General features: G+C 43.5%; 1 protein-coding gene across 6 annotated transcripts in view; it reads right to left on the reverse strand.

Moving 5' to 3' along the window:
- Positions 1-7,352: 7,352 nt before the first annotated feature.
- PNPLA4 (patatin like phospholipase domain containing 4) overlaps positions 7,353-24,457 on the reverse strand; it is a 30,745-nt gene continuing 13,640 nt past the window's right edge. For 4 of the 6 annotated variants that reach the window (XM_053891891.1, XM_053891894.1, XM_019417784.2 and 1 more), the window contains exons 5-7: positions 20,144-20,209; positions 8,321-8,473; positions 7,353-7,597 (exon numbers count right to left, since the gene is read on the reverse strand). In XM_053891891.1, coding sequence (XP_053747866.1) covers positions 7,466-7,597; positions 8,321-8,473; positions 20,144-20,209 — 351 coding nt within the window. In that variant the 3' untranslated portion in view covers positions 7,353-7,465. Of the gene's footprint in view, positions 7,598-8,320; positions 8,474-20,143; positions 20,210-22,472; positions 22,754-24,457 lie in introns of those variants that run through there. The other 2 variants (XM_053891892.1, XM_053891893.1) reach the window with 2 other exon arrangements.

Consider the following 24,457-nt stretch of genomic DNA (forward strand, 5'->3'; position numbering starts at 1 on the left):
AATGTTTATTTACTTTTGACAGAGAGAGAGAGATACAGAGCACGAGTATGGGAGGGGCAGAGAGAGAGACACACACAGAATCCAAAGCAGGCTCCAGGCTCAGAGCCCTCAGCACAGAGCTCAATGTGGGGCTTGAACTCATGAACCATGAAATCATGACATGAGCCGAAGTCGGACGCTGCCACCCAGCATCGGACTAAGCCACCCAGGTACCCAGGTACCCCATTTGCAGTTTTTAGATGTTATGCATCTGTTTGCTATTATGAATGCACTGTTCTACTTTTTAAATTCTGGTATAAAAGTACTATTTTCATATATTACTGTTATTTTTTTTTTTCTTGGAAGAAAGTGTGTGTGAGAAGGGGAGAGGGGGAGGGGGGAGAGAGGGAGAGGGGGAGAGGGGGAGAGGGGCAGAGGAAGAGAAGGGGGGATCCCAAGTAGGTTCCATGCTCAACACAGAGCCTGACATGGGGCTCAATCCCATGACCCTGGGATCATGACCCGAACCAAAATCAAGAGTCGGACACTCAACGACTGAGCCACCCAGGCGCCTCTAACACTGTCAATGTTTTCATGACTACTTCTTGTAATATTTTTTACTTGATTATATTGTTCTTTGAGGCCTCAAGTCATTTATTACTCAACTGTTGAGGATTTATGGCGTGTTAGGTCATAAGCACAGTGCGAGACATAACTTACAAAGGAATATGGCTTTGCTCTTTTTTCCACCATAAATATAAATACCATTTTCCACAAGGAATTAAAACACACTTGCAGAAATGGCTGATTTGAGAGCTGGGGAAAAGAAAGTAGAAGATAAGCCTGGAGAATCTTGTTCTAGAAAGCAAAGAATGGTTCAAAAAATTATAAGGAACTGTCCAAAGGACAGGTGTGTCAGCCAAAACAGATTCCCACTGACCAAACTAAGGCCAATGTGGTCATCACAATAAATCCTGATAGTAGATTTTAATCCATTGAATAGAATAGAAAACCACAAGTCCACATTGAGATAAACAAATTGAAAACTTGACGAAGAACTAGCTATTTATATGATTCTGAAAATGCTTCCATACAGATCTGTATTAATCATAAAGAGGAACAGAGTAAACTTATAGTGGAAAAAACCTGAAAGACGTTAGTTTAACCAAGATTAAGTCGTGTACCAGCTGATAGAATGCAATTAGAAAAAGGCATCTAGTTCCTTCAGGTGTGCTATTAGATTTTGTATTTGGGATTTTTCTTGTTTCTTGAGATAGACATGGATTGCAATGTATTTTCCTCTTAGCACCGCCTTTGCTGCATCCCAAAGTGTTTGGATTGTTGTATTTTCATTTTCATTTGTGTTTATATATATATATATAAGTAAATATATATATATATATATTTTTTAGAATTTAACTTTATTTTTTAAAATTTACATCCAAATTAGTTAGTATATAGTGAAGCAATGATTTCAGGAGTAGATTCCTTAATGCCCCTTACCCATTTAGCCCATCCCTCCTCCCACAACCCCTCCAGCAACCCTCAGTTCTCCATATTTATGAGTCTCTTTTGTTTTGTCCCCCTCCCTGTTTTTATATTATTTTTGTTTCCCTTCCCTTATGTTCATCTGTTTTGTCTCTTAAAGTCCTCATATGAGTGAAGTCGTATGATTTTTGTCTTTCTATGACTGACTAATTTCACTTAGCAAAATACCCTCCTGTTCCATACACATAGTTGCAAATGGCAAGATTTCATTCTTTTTCATTGATGAGTAATACTCCATTGCATGCATGTGTAATCATCTCTTGTTACAGGCTTTAAAGTCTAGTTTGTCTGATATTTGTATGGCTACTCCAGCTTGATACTCCAGCATGATAGGTAGTTCTCCATCCCCTCACTTTCAATCTGAAGGTGTCCTTAGGTCTAAAATGAGTCTCTTGTAGACAGCAAATAGATGGGTCTTGTTTTTTTTATCCATTCTGATACCCTATGTCTTTTGGTGGGAGCATTTAGTCCATTTACATTCAGTGTCATTATTGAAAGATATGGGTTTAGAATCATTGTGTTATCTGTAGGTTTCATGATTGGGCATTTGCAGCAATGTGGATGGAACTGGAGGGTATTATGCTAGGTGAAATAAGTCAGGCAGAGAAAGACAGATACCATATGTTTTCACTCATAGGTGGATCCTGAGAAACTTAACAAAAGACCATGGGGGAGGGGAAGGGGGAGAAAAAAAATTACAGAGAGGGAAGGAGGCAAACCATAAGAGACTCTTAAATACTGAGAACAAACTGAGGGTTGATGTGGGGTGGGGGAGAGGGGAAAGTGGGTGATGGGTATTGAGGAGGGCACTTGTTGGGATGAGCACTGGGTGTTGTATGGAAACCAATTCGACAATAAATTATATTTAATAAAAGAAAAAAAAAGAGGCAGCATTACATCTGTGATGTCCCTGCCAATCAGAAGGAAATATCAGATACAATGAAACTCAGGAAAATCCTATAAAGTAACTGTAGTGAGTGGAATAGTGACTTCCCAAAGTCCTGTCCATCTAGAACCACAGAATGTGACCTTATTTGTAAGTAGGTCTTTGCAGATATAATTCACTAATAGTTTCAAAATGAGGGGAACCTGGCTGGCTCAGCTGGTACAGCATGCAACTTTTGATCTCAGGGTTCTGAGTTCGAGCCCTATGTTGGGTGTAGAGGTTACTTAAAAATAAAATCTTTAAAAAAAATAAAAGAATGTGAAGATGGCCTCATCCTGTATTTAGGGTGGTCCCTAAGTCCAAAGACTGGCATCCTTATAAGGAAAAGTGAGGACACAGACACTTGCACAGGGAAGAAGCCCATGTGAAGACAAGATGGTGAAGGGATGAGACCAAAGGCCAGAAATGCTGAAGACCGGCCATCAGCCACCAGAAGGTGGGAGAGAGGAAGGGAGCATATTTGTCTTCAGAGCCTCCAGGAACAACCAACATGGCCTACACCTTGGTTTTTGGACTTCTGGCCTCCTGAACTGTGAACGGGTAAGTTCCTGCTGTTTGCCACGACCCAGTTTGTGATATTGGTTACAGCAGCCTGAGGAAAGTAATATAGAAACAGACCTGTAACCTTCCACACTCCCACTGACACTCCCCGTGCCACGAAGTCAAAGAAAGACTGACACAAACGGTCCAGACTGAAGGGCAGTCATAAAAGAGACCCCAGAGAGCTCCCTCACCCCGTCTGCCTTGGGAGGACACAGGGAGAAGACGGCCGTGTGCGAACCAGGAAGCACGTTCCCGGAAGACACTGAACGTGCCAGCGTCTTGATCTTGGCTTGTAGCTTCCATGAGTGTAAGAAGTAAAGTCCTGTAGTCTATGAGCACCCAGCCTCTGGTGTTTTGTTATAGCATCCCAAAGGGCCTAAGACACCTTGGTGTGGATGATAAAACTGCCATGATCGTGTTCAGCCAGTGGAAGGAGCCATAGGAAGTAGCAAACTGGAAGAGATCCCCACCCCTTTGGAGGGACTGACGGTGAGGGCTCCCTTGGGGTTGATAGCACCATTAGATACTTCTCCTTTGGGCTGGTCGGTACAGCTTCCCCTCCCAGCTCCACAGCCTTGCCAGTAGGAAGTTCGGGGGGCACCAGGAAGTGTGCCCATTGCCAAAGTATCGCCCATTTGAGCAAGCCCAGGGGTCGATCACTCGTTTGCCAAATTTTCTCCTTTCCTGAAGCAGCTACTGGGTTTGAAGCGGTGCCACCGTCAGCCTGCCCACCAGCACTTACTCTGAGCCCAGGCGAGTGACGGGTTGGGTGGGGGTGACGGTGGAGGCGTGACCTTGGCTAGCAGTGCATACCAATATGTCTTGCGTTGTGACAAAAGGAAAGGCACTGACTGTGCGCCCCTCTCAAGCATCCTGGCCCTTTCACACTGCTAGAGCCTCTCATTTGACCTGCACCTTCCAGGATGGGATTGGGCACAGTTCTAAATCCATGAACCATTTGAGCCTACGGACCATAGCCTACGAGCCAGGGATCTACCTGCAGCCATGAGCTGGCCCACCGCTGTAAAATCATACGGCAAACCTGATGGGACGTGTTTAGGAGAGAGCTATGCTTCTGGACTATCTGGAACGATGTGGCTTTTCATAAGTGGATGGTACACCGATGTGCCCTTTACTTGGTCTGCCCACAAAAGTGAATTTGACTATAGCGCCCTAAAGAATATCTATAAACAGGGTAGGTACGTGAAAACTTCACAGTAAGTAAATGGAAAAATTCAGTAACTAAATGCGTCACCTGTGCTCAGTTAGGATGTACGTGCCATGACCTGCCGTATGTCAGGCCTACGCGTGTCTGCATGCATATGTATGCTGAAGCGTCAGGTTTTGACCAAGTAACTGTACCCTATTTCCAGATTAAGACGGATATGCTATTACTGTGAGGAGTGTAGGACTGCATGTTCAGAAATACTGTCTATGGTGTCGGAAAGACTGAATCCTATCTTTGCCCCTCTTTAAGTCAGTCAAGTGCAGGAGACATTACCCTCAGAGGAATACTAAATATATGTATCAGCCCTGAGCAAGGAGATATTTCACCTGTGTCAGCAGAGGCGAGGTTAAGTGCAAAGCTGAGTGATTACGTGGTGAGTTCAGCCCAATCTGCAAATAATAACTGTCAATCTGTAAATAATAGTAATTAATAATAATTACTTGTAGTTATCAGTAATTACTACTAATCATTAGCAATTATTATTGTTTAAAAATTTGTCCAGTTTTTCTGATCTGCACAGATTGCTTTTCTTCCTGCTTTATGTGGGTAATTACTTCAAATTCCGAATTTATTTTGCTATAGTGTAGCAATGACTTAGGCAAAAAAAAAACCCCTGAAAACCCTGAGCTTCCTTAATTATTGGTTCCTCAACTGTAAAATTAATGGACTAGATCCAAAAACTTTCTATGATTAATATGTAGAAATATAAAAAGGGAAAATAATTATACATGTACCTGTTTTAATCATCAGAAGAACCTTAAGAGCAGAATAACTGAAATGTGCCACTTTTAAGTGCCCTTGTCTGTTGAAACTCATCATTCAATGCCCAGAGCCGTACGGCTGTGTTTTTACAAGCTTCTGGTATGCACACAATACACCCAATATTGTGACACCAGAATGTAACAGAGTTTTCTTTTTTTTTTTAATACGCTGCTTTCTCCTTTAGAGTATTATTTAACTTCAAACCCAAATCTAGTTTCTCTAATTGTCAATGGAAACAGCGGGTTCCCATAGTTACAAAGGAAAGAGTGTTACTAAAGAGAACAGAAAGACTAATGAAATTTTAAATGACAGATTCAAAGGCACAAGGAATCTGGCCCCAACAGGGAACCGGGGGCTTATCAGGGCGACGATCACAGTAATTACCCTGCAAACATATCAGGATCTGGCTCTGAGAGTCTCCTCAGACTTTCCACACACCAGTGCCACAGCCCTTCCCAATACTGATGTCGATCCTGTTGTAGGGCCTGCTGGGAGCGCCTGGTTTCCAAACATCAGAGATGCGTGAGGGCACATTCTGGGCACGACAGAGCCTGCTCTGTGACCTGCTTCACATGGGGGCCCTGTGTGGCACCCCAGCACACACAAATTACATTCCACAGTGTCCCGCCTCCACATTTCCCTCCTGGTGGACGGCTACTGGTCTGAACACCCATCTGTCCGGGATCTCACTGTGTTCCTCAAGGAAAGTACTGTCCACCAACATGCTCCAAGACCTAAGTGGTATGGATGATAGCTTAGAAGTCTAACACGCTAAGATCTGTCTTTGCTTCCGGGAGGCATCCGAAAGAATTTACTGAAATACCATACGAATGGGATGTTCATGTAAAATGAAAAAGGGGAAAATCTGGTGAATGAACAGATGTGACATTGAACTGAAAATCGTCAGGTCACTTATAAAACAACAGACTAAGAACTACTTGTTTTCTAAAGTAACAAGAGACACGTACTCCAAGGAGTATCGCTGTTCTGTAGCGGGTCTCTGCCTAACTCCTAAGACTGAAGTAACAAGAGACACGTACTCCAAGGAGTATCGCTGTTCTGTAGCGGGTCTCTGCCTAACTCACTAAAGTAACAAGAGACACGTACTCCAAGGAGTATCCCTGTTCTGTAGCGGGTCTCTGCCTAAGTCATAAGAAAAGAAGCAATAGTTGGTGCTATGTGCTAAAAATTGTGCATCTGGGGCTTTTAAGAGCCATAAAACTGATTTTAAGAAAGGGTTAAAGTGGTAAAAGAAATGCGTAACAGCTAAAACATGCACTGAAGCTGGTTTGTTTCTAACTGCCTCTTGGTAATTAAGAGTTTATGCTTCGCAGAGCCCCATAAAAACAGATTTAAGATTGCACACAGTGTCCATGAATTAGTGTAAACCCACAGACAAGTCTTCAATGTGATAGGGTAGCCACTCAAACAATAGAAGGCCTAGAATCAGTAGAACATGACTTGAAATAATAAATGAATGATTACTTTGGATTTATTTCTTATTTACTAGGCTACGTGCTTGAACTGGTGCTTCATATTTAGTAGTATATTATCTACGTTTGTAGAGTAGATACATCCAGTCCATTGATGGCTAAACATCCAGTGAGGTATGGCCTTGCAGGAACAGAGGGGGCAAGAGAGCGAGACATCAGTATGTAGGCAGAAGGAGATTGAGAGATGCAGAGATAAGGAGACAGAGAATTATTAATGGCAGCTCCGGGTTCATAACCGAGAAGCATCAAGACAGGCTGATCATCACGTTAGCTGGGGAGCTGGGGTTTAAAAGGAGGAAGGTGGGGATGGAATAATCCTCTACTGAAGAACGAGGAAACCCTACCTAGTGTCCAAATCTGCTGGGCTTCTGGGCTACCGTGTCCCATCCACCCTCTACCAGGCACAATCACGTCCACCCGTGAGAAGCAAACCTTTGCTCCTCCAGCCCTGGTGACACTGGCATGTCACAGAAACGCCCGCGTATTTCACCGCAAAAACACGCAGCCACATTCTGTGTGGGAAGACAGCATTGGTGGTGGTCCTGTTTCGACATTCCATGGTTTATCCAAATTGCTGACCCTTCTAAATCTTTCAAAGGACACGAAAACTAGTAATCAAGAATCCTGATAGGCTTTTTTTTTTAAATTTTTTTTTTTAATGTTTATTTATCTTTGAGGCAGAGAGAGACAGAGCATGAACAGGGGAGGAGCAGAGAGAGAGGGAGACACAGAATCTGAAACAGGCTCCAGGCTCTGAGCTGTTAGCACAGAGCCCGACGCGGGGTTCGATCAGATCATGACCTGAGCCGAAGTCAGACGCTTAACCGACCAAGCCACCCAGGCGCCCCATGACAGGCTTTTTAAAAAAGGGATTTAATTAGAAACATCCATCAAAAGCCATGTGGATAAAAATGAGAAAAAAAAAAAGGCGTGAAATCTGTTTTGCATTATAAACTTTGAAGCTTTCTATTCAAACCAATTTTCTTTAAGTAAAAACTTAATGGCGTCACCAAAGCCATGTTGATACAGAGATTCCATTTTCCTCTTGCTTGGTGGGAAAAGGGCTTGGTTCAGCCTCACCAAGTTAGCCACAGACAGCTAGAACAGAAAGACAAATTGAAGCTATGAGACATTGCAGTACAGGGACATGTAACCTGAGATTTCTTATCACAGGTACAATTAGGGGCTTAAAAAGTCTGTAGGAGAAAAATCCAACTTGAAAGGTTAACTTCACCCACAGGCTAGATGAGGGTCTCTCGGTCTTGATGCTAGTGACGTGTGGGGACACATACTTGTGCGTTGTGGGGGCTGTCTGCGCATCACAGGATGTTGGGCACCAGTCCTGACCTCTACCCCCTGGATGCCAGGAGTGCCTAGCAGATGTGAGAAGCAAACGTGTCCAGGCATCGCCACTGTCTCCTAAGTGTAATATCACCTCGGGGTGAGAACGATTAGACGAGGTTAAGGAAGTCAATATGTAAGTTCTTCAGTCGAGTTTTCCTCCAATACTTTGCGACACTTAATTATCACCCTGTTTTTAAACCAATAAACGATCTAATTTAAACTTGCCCTGAAATTCTCCCACTAGTTTACTGACCTGAAGAAGTGAAGAGAGAAGAACTTTTCACAAACGGACAGTAAATGGTGACAGGTCTGCATACTCACATCCGTATGCATAACATGTATTGGAAACTAGTAAAAAACCATATTACTGAGAACATGCACTTTGTACGTAACATTATCAACGAGCTTCCAACATTTTGGAAGCGTGTGGAAGTTCTTAGGCAGGTGACTTCAAATATCACTGGACACATCACTCACCATCATGTCCTGTTTGGCGACATTAACGTACACATTCAACTGCCCTTTGTCCTGCGGGGAGATGTCCAGTCGTCCACTGAAGGGTGAGACGGTCACCGTCCGGCCGACAGGGAGGATGGGAAGGCTGTTGGTGAGGCCTCCATCCACCCACTTCTGTGGAAAGAAACAGCCCGTGTCAGCACACGTCCATGAGACACGTCCCACGTAGAGCAGATAAACACAGATTTTTCAACAGGACTCCTTCCTTGTAATATCATCAAAGCCTCTCCTATGCTCTTAAATTGCTGTTTATGGGGACTAATCCGATGGGTGATTTTTTAAATCTTTCTACACAGATCATTTACCCATAGAACAAGAAGCTGACAGAAATCAGGAAACCTCTCCAGTTGTTTAAAAACTTTCAGAAGAGGGACACCTGAATGGCTCAGTCAGTTAAGGATCTGGTTCGTGGTTTCAGCTCTGGTCATGATCTCACGGTTCGTGAGTTCAAGCCCCATATCAGGCTCTGCACTGACAGTGCGGAGCCTGCTTGGGATTCTCTCTCTGTCCCTCTCTGCCCCTCCCCTGCTCCCTCTGTCTCTCTCTCAAAAATAAATAAATTAAAAGTTAAAAAAAATATAAAGCTTTCAGATTATTTTTTTTTAAATGTTTACTTTTGGGAGAGACACAGAGTGCAAGATGGGGAGGGTCGGAGAGAGAGGGAGACACCTAACCGACTGAGCCACCCAGGTGCCCCTAGTAGATTATTTTAAATACGACATACCTAAATTTTTATGATGCTGGTGGATGCATGAGAAGACATGTAATAAGACTGGGGCTCACTATTTAATCAGAGTGGAAAGCCAAGTTTACAGTTGATCCTGAATAACCAACCAGCAAATGGGACGTTCCATTTTTGTTATAAGAACTAGACATTGGCATTTCCTGCAGCAAACTTAAAAATAACCAGAACAACCAGAAATCCTTCTATTTCCAAAGTGGCACCTGAGTTTAAGATGTGAGTTTTTATTTATTTATTTTTTCAGTTTGTTTGTTTATATATTTATTTTGAGAGAGAGACAGCGAGCATGAGCAGGGGACGGACAAAGAGAGAGAGAGAGAGAGAGAGAGAATCCCAAGCAGGCCTCACAGAGTCAGCACAGAGCCCAACGTGTGGCTAGAACTCACAAAATGTGAGATCACGCCCTGAGCTGAAATCAGGAGTCGGACGCTTCACTGAAGGAGCCACCCAGGCGTCCCAAGACATGTGGTTTTAAAGCCAGAAAGAATGAGAAGCACCACATTAAAAAAAAAAAAAACAACAAAAAAACCCCAGACATTACTCATAAGAGGTTTCTTTGTTTTCTTTCAGACCCGTGCCTAATGGAGAGGGATGGACAGAGCAGGTAAGAGAAGCTTTAGAGGCTTCCGCACAACTGTGTGGTGAAAGAGACAGAGAACGAGCAGGGGAGGGGCAGAGAGAGAGGGAGACACAAAATCCGAAGCAGGCTCCAGGCTCCGAGCCGTGAGCACAGAGTCCGACGCGGGGCTCGAACTCAGGGACCGTGAGATCATGACCTGAACCGAAGTCAGGTGCTCAACGAGCTGAGCCACGCAGGTGCCTCATTATGCTGTCCATTTCAGAGCCACAGAGTGTCAGGCCACCGTTGTTCCAACGTGAGGACATAATCTGCTGTAACAATAAATAAACGTGTGTGCACACACACACACAGCTGAAGTGCAAAATCTCCAAGTTATATCTGTGATTGGAAATAGCTTTCAGTTGATAGGCGCAAAAAAAAAAAAAAAAAAAAAAAAAAAAAAATCTGGTAATGGTTGACAAGCCCCCAGAGAAGAATCCTCACCGCAGAATTCTGCAGGCTGAGTTTCCCCTGAACATTGAGAATGTCATGTAGGGAAACCATATCTGTGCTGCTCAGCGCAGAGGCACAGGAGGGAGGGAGAAAGGGCTGGTAGACAACGTCCTGAACTTGGTTAAAACACACACTCATTTTGTTCTAAGGTGTCTTTTTTTAAAATGTTTTTTACTTGTTTTTATTGCTAAATCTGGTGACTGATCAGCACTGCACTGTTTGCAATGGCTTTGGCCAGCAGCAGCTCCCCCAAAGGGCATACAAGTGACGAGTGGACCCTGTGTTGAAAAGTGGAGGGGACTGCATTTTGCTGTTGCAGAAAACAGAAGCAGATCAAGATGAAAAGAAAACCGATCTGCACGATTTGCATATCATTATTTTTAAAAGAATGTCACATGCCTTACCATGTAATTACATTATATAGACACATTCATATGTGGTTGTCTGTGTTTAACTCCCATACTCGTATGTGTTTGTGTGTATTGTGTGCGTATATATATGCTTATATAAACAGGTTTTTTTTTTAATGTTTATTTTTGAGACAGGGAGAGAGAGAGCGTGTGTGCAGGAGCGGGGCGGGGACAGAAAGAGAGGGAGACAGAGGATGTGAAGCCGGCTCTGTGCTCACAGCAGTGAGCCCGATGTGGGGCTCGAACTTATAAACCATGAGATCAGGGCCTGAACTGAAGTTGGAGGCTTAAGTGGCTGAGCCATGCAGGAAGAATTTTTAAAAGGGAGATTTGCAGTGAGAAGGCCCCAAAATATGCGGTTCTCTGCCTTACTGTCTCAGAGCTTGCTTTTGTTTCGTCTTATTTTTCTTTTTTTGCTTTGGGCATGGATACCAATTTCTATAATATGTTAACAACTACAGGAAAAAAAAAAACACCTCCCCAAATTATCTTTCATAGTCTCAATAGGATATTTGACCAATGACGTAGAACTGTGCTTAGTTTTCATCAAGGGATATCGATACTATGTACCTTGTGTCATGGGACTTGAGAGCTCATGTGACTTCACTCAATTTAAGGAAAAGAGGGCAATTTGGCTCATCCCACTGCCAAGTGTTCTAATGTATCACAGGGTTAATGAGTGCTGTTTCCGGAAACTGAAAAGTCTTTGTCCAAATTTGCTTCACTCTTGTTAGCTTATTCTGATTGCATAAAGGACTATAGGAAACGTACAGCTTATCTAATGACTTGACTGAACGTGCAGCAGACCAGCACCTCTCTCACCGTGACCCTGCCAGCTCGGGCACTCTGGACGCACCACCTCCGGCTGCTGATGTGTGCTCTAGGGAATGGATCTAGACCATTCCCCCAAAAACGCTCCCTTGCTTTCTTTCGTCTTTCTTTCTTCTTTCTTTCTTTTGTTTCCTTCTTTCTTTCTTTTCTTTCTTTCTTTCTTCTTTCTTTCTCTTCCTTCCTTTCTTCTTTCTTCCTTCCTTTCTTTTTCTTTGTTTCTTTCTTCTTTCTTTTCTTTTCATTCTTTCTCTTTCTTTTTTTAATATATGAAATTTATTGTCGAATTGGTTTCCACCCAACACCTAGTGCTCATCCCAAAAGATCCCCTCCTCAATACCCATCACCCACCGTCCCCTCCCCCACCCCCCATCAGCCCTCAGTTTGTTCTGTTTTTAAGAGTCTCTTATGCTTTGGCTCTCTCCCACTCTAACCTCTTTTTTTTTTTTTCCTTCCCCTCCCCCATGGGTTTCTGTTAAGTTTCTCAGGATCCACCTAAGAGTGAAACCATATGGTATCTGTCTTTCTCTGTATGACTTATTTCACTTAGCATCACACTCTCCAGTTCCATCCACGTTGCTACAGAGGGCCATATTTCATTCTTTCTCATTGCCACGTAGTACTCCATTGTGTGTATAAAGCACAATTTCTTTATCCATTCATCAGTTGATGGGCATTTAGGCTCTTTCCATAATTTGGCTATTGTTGAGAGTGCTGCTATAAACATTGGGGTACAAGGGCCCCTATGCATCAGTACTCCTGTATCCCTTGGGTAAATTCCTAGCAGTGCTATTGCTGGGTCATAGGGTAGGTCTATTTTTAATTTTCTGAGGAACCTCCACACTGTTTTCCAGAGCAAAACCGCACATTCTTTCAGGCACACTGATTCCAGCCAAATCGCTAGTAACTAAGAGCAGTAAACATTCCTCGGCCCCAAATTAAAAGTGGAAATGTTTTGTATCCAGTGTGGTCTAGTTGAAACGCCTGCATCGTAAGTACTGCTGTCCATGAATTGTTTGGCTCTTTGCTACCGATTCCTGCAAGTGTTCCGTGCTGCCCACCTCGCGGCCAGCATTCTGTAAGGTGCGAACGACTGCCGTGGGCTTCTATGATTCCAGAATCTTTCACAGAAAAAACAAAAAATAATAAAACAAACAAAAAAAGACCCCTGTGCTGTTCTTCCCATGATGGTTTGGTATCACTTACAAAGGGACTTTGGTGACGGTCACCATCATCCATGTGTCGGGTCTTGTCAAAGTTTGGGGTACTCGCTGAGGTGCCCTGGGAACCTAGGAAGGACACGCCCGGGGTTTAGGAATTTGAGCACTTCTTGTGAAGTAACTAAAGGGGAAAAACGTAAGCAGGTGATGTCCACAGCGTGTGCCTGGATGCGTGGTGGGCACTGTGGTACGTCCATCCGGGACAGAGTCTCCAGGCACGGCTGAATCGTCTTCAGGTGTATCTGGCTCGAAAAGCAGGTGAGTACAGGGGTGCCTCTGTTGGTTCGGCAGCCCACTCTTGATTTTGGCTCAGGTCATGATCTCACAGTTGGTGAGTTCAGTCCCTGCTCGGGCTCCATGCTGACAGCACGGAGCCTGTTTGGGATTCTTTCTGTCCCTGTCTCTCTGACCCTCCCCTGCTCTCTTTCTCTCTCTCTCTCTCAAAATAAATTTTAAAAAAGCAAGTGAATACAAACCACTTTGTCAGAACAAGCAATGAAACGCTGATGTCTATAATTATTTTAAGTACCAGAGCGCAGGGCTTAATGGTTGATAGAACGTCTCCCCTATTGCTTAGTTTAAATGCTGTTGCATAGGAAGGTCATGCTGGTGTAGTCAGATTCCTCACTTGACAGAAGCAGAAACTGAGGCTTGCAGGGCCACTCTAAGTTACAGGCTGGCAAACTGCGGCTGCTTTTGCAAATAAAGTTTTATTGGCAGACAGCCATGCCCTTCCGCGGACACACTGCTGTGCTGCTTTTCCACTAAAACAGCAAAGCTGAGTAGCTGGTCAACAGACACTGCACGCCCCACACGCCAGGGCGCTCACTACTCAACCCTTTACAGAACGTGTTTCCCAGGCACTGCCGCGGGGTACGCGGGCAGAAGGGGTGCAGCTGGCCTTCTCACCTCCCTTCTTCCTTCACACACACCGTAAAGCGGCCGTGTCTGAGGGAGGCAGGGAGGATCAGAGTTGTTTTCTGCAGGGGCGCCTGGGGGGCTCAGTTGGCTGAGTGTGCGACTTCCGCTCAGGTCATGATCTCACCACTGGGGGGTTCGAGCCCCACCCCAGACTCTCTGCTGTCAGCACGGAGGCTGCTTCCATTCCTTTCTCCCTCTCTCTCTGCTCCTCCCCAGTTCGTGCTTTCTCTCTGTCTCAAAAATAAATAAAAACATCAAAAAAAATTTAAAAAAAGAATTGACTTCTGCAGGGTACAGGAGGTGGGGACGGGGGGAAGGAATTATGGCACACATGCCTTATTTTCTTTTATGATATAGAGGACAGATAGTGATGTCCCACAGAACATTCTTGGGTTTTGTGTTTTTTTTTAATGTATTATTTTACTTATTTGAGAGAGAGAGAGGCATGGCAGATAAAGAATCTGAATCAGGCTCCAGGGTCTGAGCCGTCAGCACAGAGCCTGATGCGGGGCTTGAACGCACAAACCATGAGATCATGACCTGAGCCGAAGCCGGATGCTTAACCAACTAAGCCAGCCAGGTGCCCCTGAACACTTTTGGTTCCTGATTCTCAAAATAGAGGGGAGGGAGAGACAGAAAGACAAGGAAATACCCACTCTCCAAAATGTAGGTCAGACCCTCCCATTAGGGATAAAGAAATGCAGGAGGGGGGAAGAGATCTATGATCCTTTCTTAATCACAGGGAGACAACTTAAAACAAAAAATTTAAGAAGAGGTTAAAAACCCTAAAGTACTTCTACTAAAGATTATTGGTACATTGTTGTCTTAACTTTTGAATTTCTGATTTTTGATTCAAAAATGATGACTTTAGATACTTAATTTTCAGAAAATGCTAGAGGTGTTTAACTAGTGACAGTATAAATGTTACCTCAAAAATATTCCCTGGAACACTAACATGTTTTTTCAAACCGACAGTGCAAAAACTTTTAGGATGTTGCTGAAAACTAAGACCTTCTCCGTCGGAATAACTGACTTGATATCCAGATTCCCGTCAAGCCTAATCTGGCCGGTCGCCAGGCCAGTTACCACTTGCTGTTGAGTATGTTGGTGACTGCACCACCTATCTGTGTGAAACGTCTAAGTCACGAAGAAATAGACGTGGGAGAATTATGGTAATAGTTATATACAAATACGTAGTAACAGTATTCCACGACGGTCTTTCCCACAAATATGTCCGTAATGAAAGAATTAATAATCCATATCCCATACAAAATGCTCAGTAGACTAGAATAATTCAATGTTAAATTTTCTCTAGATAATACATAGTGAAAATATTGCCTGAATTCTAATTCAGGCAAGAAAAAAGAAAAAAAAAAACACCCTACAGCTTGTCTTGTGATGTGCATACCATCAGTCCTAGAGATGATCTTCTTCTGTTATTATGACCTATTAGTCTTCATAGCGATTAATGGCAATTAGACCATTGCCAATGCTAACGCTATCACTTAAAAAACCAAACAAGACAACTTGTTAGTTAAGACTTCCTCTTGAAAATGCTCATGCTTGTTCCAAATTGATGTCAAGAATTGTGAAAACGTGGCGTTTTCTGAGGATGCACATTCAGAGGCCATATATGCTGACAGAAGATTCATGAGTAAGAAATACAAGTCTGACCTTCAATATGTTTCTGTTCTTCATTCATTTATTCAGCGGCTAATGACTATCTACCATAAACAGGGTACTAAAAATGGTCTTAGAAGAGGAAGCAGGAAACCTACAAGAACTTTAAAAAAGTTAGGGAAGGGGCTTCTGGGTGGCTCATCCAGTTAAGAGTCTGACTTTAGCTCAGGTCATGATCTCATGGTTTGTGAGTTCAAACCCTGCATTAGGCTCTGTGCTGACGGCATGGAGCAAGCTTGGGATTCTCTCCCTCTCTTTTTCTCTAAATAAATAAATAAACAAACAAATAACTTTTAAAAAAATTAGGGAAGGGGCTCCTGGGTGGCTCATCCAGTTAAGAGTTCGACTTTAGCTCAGGTCATGATCTCATGGTTTGTGAGTTCAAACCCTGCATTAGGCTCTGTGCTGACGGTGTGGAGCCCGCTTGGGATTCTCTCCCTCTCTTTCTCTCTAAATAAATAAATAAACAAACAAATAACTTTTAAAAAAATTAGGGAAGGGGCTCCTGGGTGGCTCATTCTGTTAAGAGTCTGACTTTGGCTCAGGTCATGATCTCATCGTTTGTGAGTTCAAACCCTGCATTAGGCTCTGTGCTGACGGTGTGGAGCCTGCTTGTGATTCTCTCCCTCTCTTTCTCTCTAAATAAACAAATAACTTTTAAAAAAAATTAGGGAAGGGGAGCCTGGGTGGCTCAGTTGGTTAAGTGTCCGACTTGGGCTCAGGTCACGATCTCAAGGTTTGTGAGCTTGAACCCCCGCGTCGGGCTCTGTGCCAATAGCTCAGAGCCTGGAGTCTGCTTCGGATTCTGTGTCTCCCTCTCTCTCTGTCTCTCCTCCTCTCATGCTCTCTTTCTCTGTGCCAAAAAAAAAATAAACATTAAAAAAATAAAAAAAATTAGGAAAAGGAAATAGACATCAGACTACGTCAAATAACTACTAGACAGGTTAGGAAGGAATTATACTGTCTATTAAGTTAATCTGCCTTACGAAAGTATGAAACTTATTTTTTTTTTAAATTTTTTTTAAGGCTTATTTTTGAGAGAGAGCGAGAACACACAAGTGGGCCACACGGTATATTCACCAGGCCACACCACCACAGGGCACTGCTCTGTCCCCTGCTGCTGCTGTCACCTCAGTCACTTCAGAAAAACAACCAAATCCCGCCAACCAATCAAGACCTGACTTCCACAAAAACACTAAAACCTAGAACAGGAGACGTGTTTTCAGCATGATGGAATTTTTTCTGTAATTTAAGTCATAGGAAAAGCTCACACCCACTGGCAAATGCTGCATTTAAATCAAAGTTTGTGTTTGGCTGAAAATGGAAAGATTCCAGCAAGCAAGCTGGCCTACAAATCCTACAGAAACTGTGGGAGGCTCTCAGGCTGAAAGAGCATCTGTGATGAGCACGGAAGGAGGCCAGAATGCTGGTAAGTGTGTGCATACGTGCACAAGGTCTCCGAGGGTTCTGTCGCTCACCGTGTGCTCAGGACTCCCTCTTTGTGGACAGCAGTAAAGCACAACGGAAACCTGATGCTTTCAGGAGACCTTAAAATTAAGTAAGTGTCACATGTCTACTTTGCAGAGACACGGGTAATGGGCAACAAACTAGACAGACTGGGGCAGGAGACACGGCAGAGACACAAACGTTGGAGATCATCCTGGGAAAGGTGCCCACTCACTAGCTAGGTGGCCTCTGTGAAGTCAAATGCACATCTCTGAACCTCCCTTTCTCCTCGTCTGCAAAATACAGCGCAGTCATCCCGTGACAGGTGAGGGGGTTCTGTTGCAGCCAACAGAAAACGATAACAGCATGAGTTGTACTGCTTTTTCCACTACAAGGAAAATGGAGAGTGGACTGGTAAGGGTGGCCTCCCCAAGTCGTTCAGGGCACGTCTTTCCAGCTCACTCTGCGGCCATCTCCATGGTGGGATTGGTGACCTCATGATGCAGAACGGCTGCTGCAGTTCCAGTCATCACAGCTAGGTTCTGGGCAGCAGGAAGTAAAGAAAGGTATACAAGCTCCCTTCCTATAAGTCTCACAGTAATCCAGCTTATAGCTCACCAGCCAGCACTTAAATGGGAGCCTCACCCAGCTACAATGGAAGTCTGGAAATGTCCAGCCAACCACTCTGATTCTGTCATAAGGAAGGAGAGGAAAGTTCACGGTGGAAGAAAGCTAGAAGCCTCTATCACCTGCACCTCATTCATAATACGTTTACTAGTATTTGTACAGGAAACTGTTTAGCATAGCGTTAGAGCATCCTTGGCTTCTGGGGCTCAGCTCTATTGTAACTTTTTTTTTTTTAATTTATTTTATTTTGGGAGAGAGAGACAGAGAGAGAGAGAGAGAGAGAGAGAGAGAGAGAGAGAGAGAGAGAGGGAAAACGCCAAGCAGGCCCTGCACTGTCAGCACAGAGCCTGATGCAGGGCTCAAACTCACGAAGTGTGAGATCGTGAGCTGAGCCGAAACCAAGAGTCCGGCACTTAACTGCCTGAGCCACCAGGCGCCCCAGCTCTTGTAAGCTTGCTTCCACCCTCCCTTTCTGAAATTCCCACCTCCTTTCTAGCACATTCTACATCTACATCCTCCCTGCTCAATTGCTACCTCTTAATTATTGATCACCTTGGCAATTCTGGGGACTCTTGACTCCCCAACCCCCCTTTCATAACATGTCATCTCTAAGACACCTGAGAGTTTTTTTGCCCATTTCTATCATTATTGTATATTCTATGTGTAGCCACTTCTATCATTATTATATATTCCACAATCATACTTTGAAGTAAAATCATTGCATTTCAGATCATTATAAAGTTAGTTTATAAGATAACATTGATTTTGGTACCACCTTAATAAAAATTTATAGCTAAAAATAAATATTAACTTTTACTCCTATCATATAATAGGAGGGAAAATGCTATTGAACTTAAAGTAATTACAATAAAGTACAGTACCTCTCAAAGTTTTAGATGGCAACATAGCTCACACTCCTTGGGAACTAAATACCTGTGAGGTCTGAGAGAAAGTACCAACAGTAGGGGAAAAAAAACAAACCCAACCCTGCTTTCCATGAACTGATGTTTAAATTATTTTATGTTGCTCTTAAAAAAAAAAAAAAAAAAGATCAGTGTATATTTAGTTTCTAAACAGTCACAAAAAGGGTTTTAGCATTCTGTTTGGACTGTATGCCTATGGCTAATAAACAGAGCTGAACTGAACTGTCCCTCTTAGGCTCTGCAACTTTGCATCTACACGGCTTTTCCGGTTACTTAACATCTCTGTGCCTCTCTCTCCCCGTGTGTCCCTTTAGACAACAGTCCTGGGGCAGACCAATTTGGGCCCAGAAGTGTACAGGAAGCACGGCAAAGGCCTGGAAAGACCAAGAATGCTCAAAGCAAGAAAATCAGGAGGGCTTGCGAGATCACAAAAATCGATGCCTTTGTTGTGAGATCACCAATTCCTTGAGTAGAGGTACTGTGCACAGGGCCCTCGAAGTCCCTGAGTGAGTGAATGAATGAATGACAGATATTAAACATTTTTCATGTACTCACTTAGGAGTAAGTGCATATGATGTATATATATACTAAATAAAACAAATGGCATTTATTCATCTGTGAATATGTGCCTGATCTTGGCTATGTGTTAGATACTATATTGCATTATACAATATTTATCTCTAGTATGTGTTAAATAGATGCTGTATTTGATTATAAATACATATCTCTGGTACATGTTAAATAGCGTATTTGATTATAAAATGCATATTTCTGGTATGTGTTAAATAGATATTCTATTTGATTATAAATATATATCTAGTATATTTTAAATAGATGCTTATATTTGATTGTAAATATGTATCTCTGGTATGTGTTAACTAGATACTGTATTGGATGATAAAATGCATTGCTCTGGTATGGGTTAAATAGATACTATATTTGATTACAAATACATATCTCTGGTGTGTGCTAAGTAGATACTGTATTTGATTACAAAATGCCTAACTCTGGTATGTGTGAAATAGATACTGTCTTTGATTTTAAAATGCCTATCTCTGGTATGTGCTAAGTAGATAATTTATTTGATAAAATGTGTAACTGTGGTATGTTTGAAATAGATACTGTCTTTGATTTTAAAATGCCTATCTCTGGTGTGTGCTAAGTAGTTAGTGTATTTGCTTATAAATACGGCTCTCTGGCATGTGTTAGAGAGACAGTGTATCTGTTCTACAGGGTGCGCCTGTATGCAGGAGCCAGAGAGGGTGGGTAGGTAGGATAATGAACCTTTACTGCAGCGGCTGCAGAAGGCAGAGAGGAGCTGGCCCACAGCCCCGCCTGAGAGCAGATGGCAGGTATTAGCTCACCTTTCCCTCCCTCCCTCTCTCTCTCCCTCCCTCCTGCCTGGAGTGCAGGGGGGGGGGGGGCAGGCGAAGAGAGCAGTCCTGGATTGCAGGGGAAGTGCAGGGCCGGGGAGGGGCTTGCTGCCTGGCCGGGGGCTCCTGTGGGGGTTGGGGAAGGGGAAGGAGTGGGTGCTGGTGGGGGGGGGGTGGTCACATGCAGAGCCCTGAGGCTTTTCCCAGCTGGCAGCTCAGCTGTGCCTGAAGGGGCTGTAACTAGGAGTTTACTGTTTTAAAAATTCTTTCAGTCTTTTTTTTTCTTTTAACAAAAGGGATAACATTTATAACCAGATGGAAAAAGGGGCATCCCCATCATTCTGAGTGTCGACATCTTGCTGCCATGCCTCCCGTACTTGATTTCTTTTCTGTTAAAAACAAAATTATTTACAAAAAAAAAAAAAAAAAAAAAATCATATAAACTGATTTGGAATCACCAGCATAATGATAAAATTGGATCCTTGAAAGGAAACGTATTAATCCAGGGAATCCTGATGATTCATCAGTTATAAGAAGGTTACCTGCCCGTTGTACTCCACTGGTTTCACGCCCGCGTAAATGGGCAGGAAGCTGCTAGCCAGGAGAACCTGGAGGAGGAAACAGAAACAGCCCGCAAGTGTTAAGCGTTCACACACAAAACACACTTGATGTATTAGTAAAACATGTTACGTTTTTCCAAAAATAACAATGTTCACTGTAAAAGATTAAGTTCTATAGATTTCTTTAAAAAAAATTTTTTTTTTAACGTTTGTTTATTTTTGAGACAGAGAGAGACAGAGCATGAACGGGGGAGGGTCAGAGAGAGAGGGAGACACAGAATCTGAAACAGGCCCCAGGCTCTGAGCTGTCAGCACAGAGCCCGACGCGGGGCTCGAACTCACGGACCGCGAGATCATCACCTGAGCCAAAGTTGGACGCTTAACCGACTGAGCCACCCAGGCGCCCCAGTTCTATACATTTCAGCTGCACACCAGACACAGTTAAGGAGAAGGTAACAGTTCTACTGTCTGAAAAGACCCTGAACACAGAGGCGAGATTTCATGTTCTGTGACTCAACTGACTTCACCTGAGTAAAATCGCTATTTTAATTGTAGACGACCAGGTCATTAGAAAATTTCACTTCCAGGGAAGTCTACATTCGTGAGCACGTACAGGCTGCAAATAAATTATTCACGATGCTCTGTCATATGCCATAAAAATCATTTCTCAGGTTGCACTGTGGAGGGCGCCTCGCTGGCTCAGTCTGTAGAGTGTGTGGCTCGATCTTCGGGTCTTGAGTTCAAGCCCCATGTTGGGGGGTAGACTTTACTTGAAAAAAATAAAAATAAGGTTGCACTCTTATTTTTCAGAGGAGCAAACCCTCTGGTTATTAGAGAGGAGACCAGCCTGCAGCTTGGGAGGATTCTAATTTGTCCCCACGATGTTGCTAACGGGAGCGACACATTTCATGTGCTAGCAACATGGTCTGCATATATAATGCGACGGCAGCAGCTTGGGACAGCAGGTACGTGTTATCTTCTATTGAAAAAGGCGAAAAAGGTCGCCATTTAGAATATTAGCATTTCTTCCAACAGAACTTGGGCATTGGGAGCTTTTCTGACATTTACATGTTTCTTTTCTTTTTTCTCGTGCAGTCTCCAAATCGCTACTGTTCTGTTTGGAAAGACACAGCAGTAGATACTGAATATTTAAGCTAGAATCTTTCAACTAGTAACTGTTTCTTGTCAAGGATTTCATGAGATTTGGCAGGGGTGGGGTGGGCGTATATTATTCAGAAATGGATTACGGCCCCAAAACTGATTTGCAAATCGCCTATTTAGAATTATTTAGAACTCACAGAGCATGTTTCCCCAGGGAAACAATAGCGTAGGTATGTTTTCTGAGGTCAGCTTTCCAAGGCCAATATGTATATTCTGAACTGGGAGTAACGATAGATCCGGTCACCAGCAACTGCACTTTCTGTAGGAGGCGTCCTCTGTGGGGTGTAGCCTGGCTGGACCACTTTTATTTCTGCGTCGTGTACCTGGAACTTGGCACTGGCTTCTCTGTGCAGTGGTCCCAACTCTTAACAAGGCTCGTGGCTCCTCACTGCTGAAAAGTGCTGAAGGGACAGGGTCTGTGCCTCCTGCATGGTCGGTCAGGCCTTCTCAGACCCCACAAATGCCTGTTTTACCTCCCCGTCTCCACGGCAGGAATGCAGATGAGCACCCTTGGTGGGGTTCAGTGGGACAAACAAGGATTCGCCCATGTTGTTGGGGACGTGTCGAGCACAAGGGCTGAGGTTCTAACAGTCCCCATGGCAACGGGCTCCTGACAGGTGGCCCGGAAACATCTGGGGCATCAGGTGTGAGTGGTAGAACAGCACAAACCAAGACTCGGCAGGAAAGAAGGAAAGGACTGACACGCATCACATATCCCTCTTGTTCCAGGCTGGTGCCGGGTGCCCGAACCAGCGACGTCATCTGTGTACCCAGTGAAAAATGAAAATACAGGTATTAAGAATCGCAAGATGTCGGGGTGCCTGGGTGGCTCAGTCGGTTAAACATCCAACTATTCATTTCTGCTCAGGTCATGATCTCATGGTTTGTGAGATTGAGGCCCACATTGGGCTCTGTGCTGACAGCATGGAGCTTGCTTAGGATTCTCTCTCTCTCTCTCTCTCTCTCTCTCTCTCTCTCTCTCTCTCTCTCCCCACCTCCCCTGCTTGCATGCATACTCTCAAAATCAATAAATAAAGTTAAAAAAAAAAAAAGAATTGCAAGATGTTGACAACAGATCATCAAACCAAAGCACAATGGCAATCTTGCATGAGATTTGTCAACCATCTACAAACAAGACTGTAGACATGCCTGTCCTTAGCATCCCTCTTCTATTTTTAATGTTTATTTATTTTGAGAGAGAGAGGGAGAAAGTGAGCAGGGGAGGGGGAAAGAGAGAGGGAGAAAGAGAATCCCAAGCAGGCTCTGCGCTGTCAGCACACAGCCCAACTTAGTGCTTGATCCCATGAACCGTGAGATCATAAGCTGAGCTGAAATCAAGAGTTGCTTAAGTGGCTGAGCTGCCCAGGTGCTCCCGCGTTCCTCCTGAAATGTGTGGCTTGATAGAATGGTGAGCTGTGACGCCAGGCAAACCTGTTATACAAAGAGGAAAGCAGGAGTGAATATCATCTCGGGTGATTTGTGGGGCATTACTTCATAAGCCAGTGGGGGATGACAGGACAGAGCCAACCTTCTCGGCCCCACGACATCAGCACTTGGGTGTTTTCCAGAGAAAGGCTGTGCACAGTTTCCATTGTCACTGCATTCACCCTAAATGAATTTGGCTCTATCATCAATTGGCTACTCTTTAAAAAAAAAAAACAAAAAAAACAATTACAGGCCCTAGGTATGTTTTGTAGACACGCTGTGGCTATTTAATGAAGTAATTTGGCAAAAAGCAACATCGTGCTGTAGCAATCACTGGAATGCTCTGGGGATAGCAGACATATTGTGAAATTACAGTACTTAAGGGTCTTTAAAGAACCAAAGACACTCTGTAAATACAACGATTTATTTCATTATGCTGCATAAATAATCATATGTGCCCTGCAAAAAAAAAAAAAAAATCACCACCATTAGAATCAGAATGATGTGTTTTTCCTCCCCCCCTCCGTGTCAGAGTATAATGTAAAGTTCACAAGTTAATGCTTGCAAGTGTTTTCGGTGTTTGGTTGAAAAATGCTATTCAATTACTTTCCTACAGATAAGAAGAGTACGAATCTTCCTAAATGATATGAGGACTGCAGTGAACTAGAAAATACCTGTCAGTCCTCCAAATCAATGTATTTATTCTGACATAACTCACTTTCCCTGGACGTGGGCTGCTGATTTGCATATCAGACCAAGTTCAGTGGGAAAATTAGCTTCCACAGTAGAGAACTAAGTGTTCTGTCTTATTCGTGGTCTGTTTGCCGCCATTTTATTGCAAGCAAATGGAACGTTCGAAGGAAAGAGGCGAAGACTCACACTCTGAGGCCACGTAATAGGACACACAGTAGGTCTAAACATGTCCATACAGCGTGTCTTACCTCGTTGTTTTCCCAGTGAAATTTTTCTCACCAATAAAGCTCCACACATATAGAGTAGAGGTTCTCAGTGAAGGGAAGAGTGTCTTTGTTTCCTGGGGACATTTAGCGATGTCTGGAGACAGTTTTATTTGTCACAATTGTGTGTGTGTGTGTGGTGGGGGGATGGTTACTACTGGCATCTAGTGGGTAGAGTCAAGGGATGCTTCTACACACCTATTAATGCACAGGCCAGCCCCCACCACAGACAAGTATCAGACCCCAAATGTCAATAGCATTGTGGCTGACACACGGATGTAACATCTGGGTCTTGCCATTCATGGCCCATCACAGGACTCAGCACTTTAAACAGTGCACAGAGGTTAGAACGTTGATTTGCGTTTTTGTCTCATTCTTACTAAATATACAATGATAAAAATAAAAGCTAGTGACATCCTCTAGCAATGCACAAAACATCGCCAAGTGCATATTCAATGCACGCTCTGACTAGCTCTTTTCATTTTACATGTTATAGAAAAGGGGTGTTTAGAAAATTGTGTGGCCTGGCTTCCTTCAAGAATGAATTCCCAACAAGTTTCATTTATGCCTAAAGTTTGCTGTGGAGTTTAATGAGGAGCTGGCTATTTATTCAGAACCTGCTGGTGTAGTTGAAATTCAAAGACACGGTCAAATTTATCTTCCCAGGCTTCCCAGGATAATAAACAATCTTACATCAGGCCTTCGTTCACCTTCACTAGGCGAAATGTGCAAAGATCTTGCCGTAAGAGCATTC

Source organism: Panthera pardus, unplaced genomic scaffold (genome assembly GCF_024362965.1).
Source record: "Panthera pardus isolate Hobbes unplaced genomic scaffold, ASM2436296v1 HiC_scaffold_27, whole genome shotgun sequence".
Taxonomy (NCBI): domain Eukaryota; kingdom Metazoa; phylum Chordata; class Mammalia; order Carnivora; family Felidae; genus Panthera; species Panthera pardus.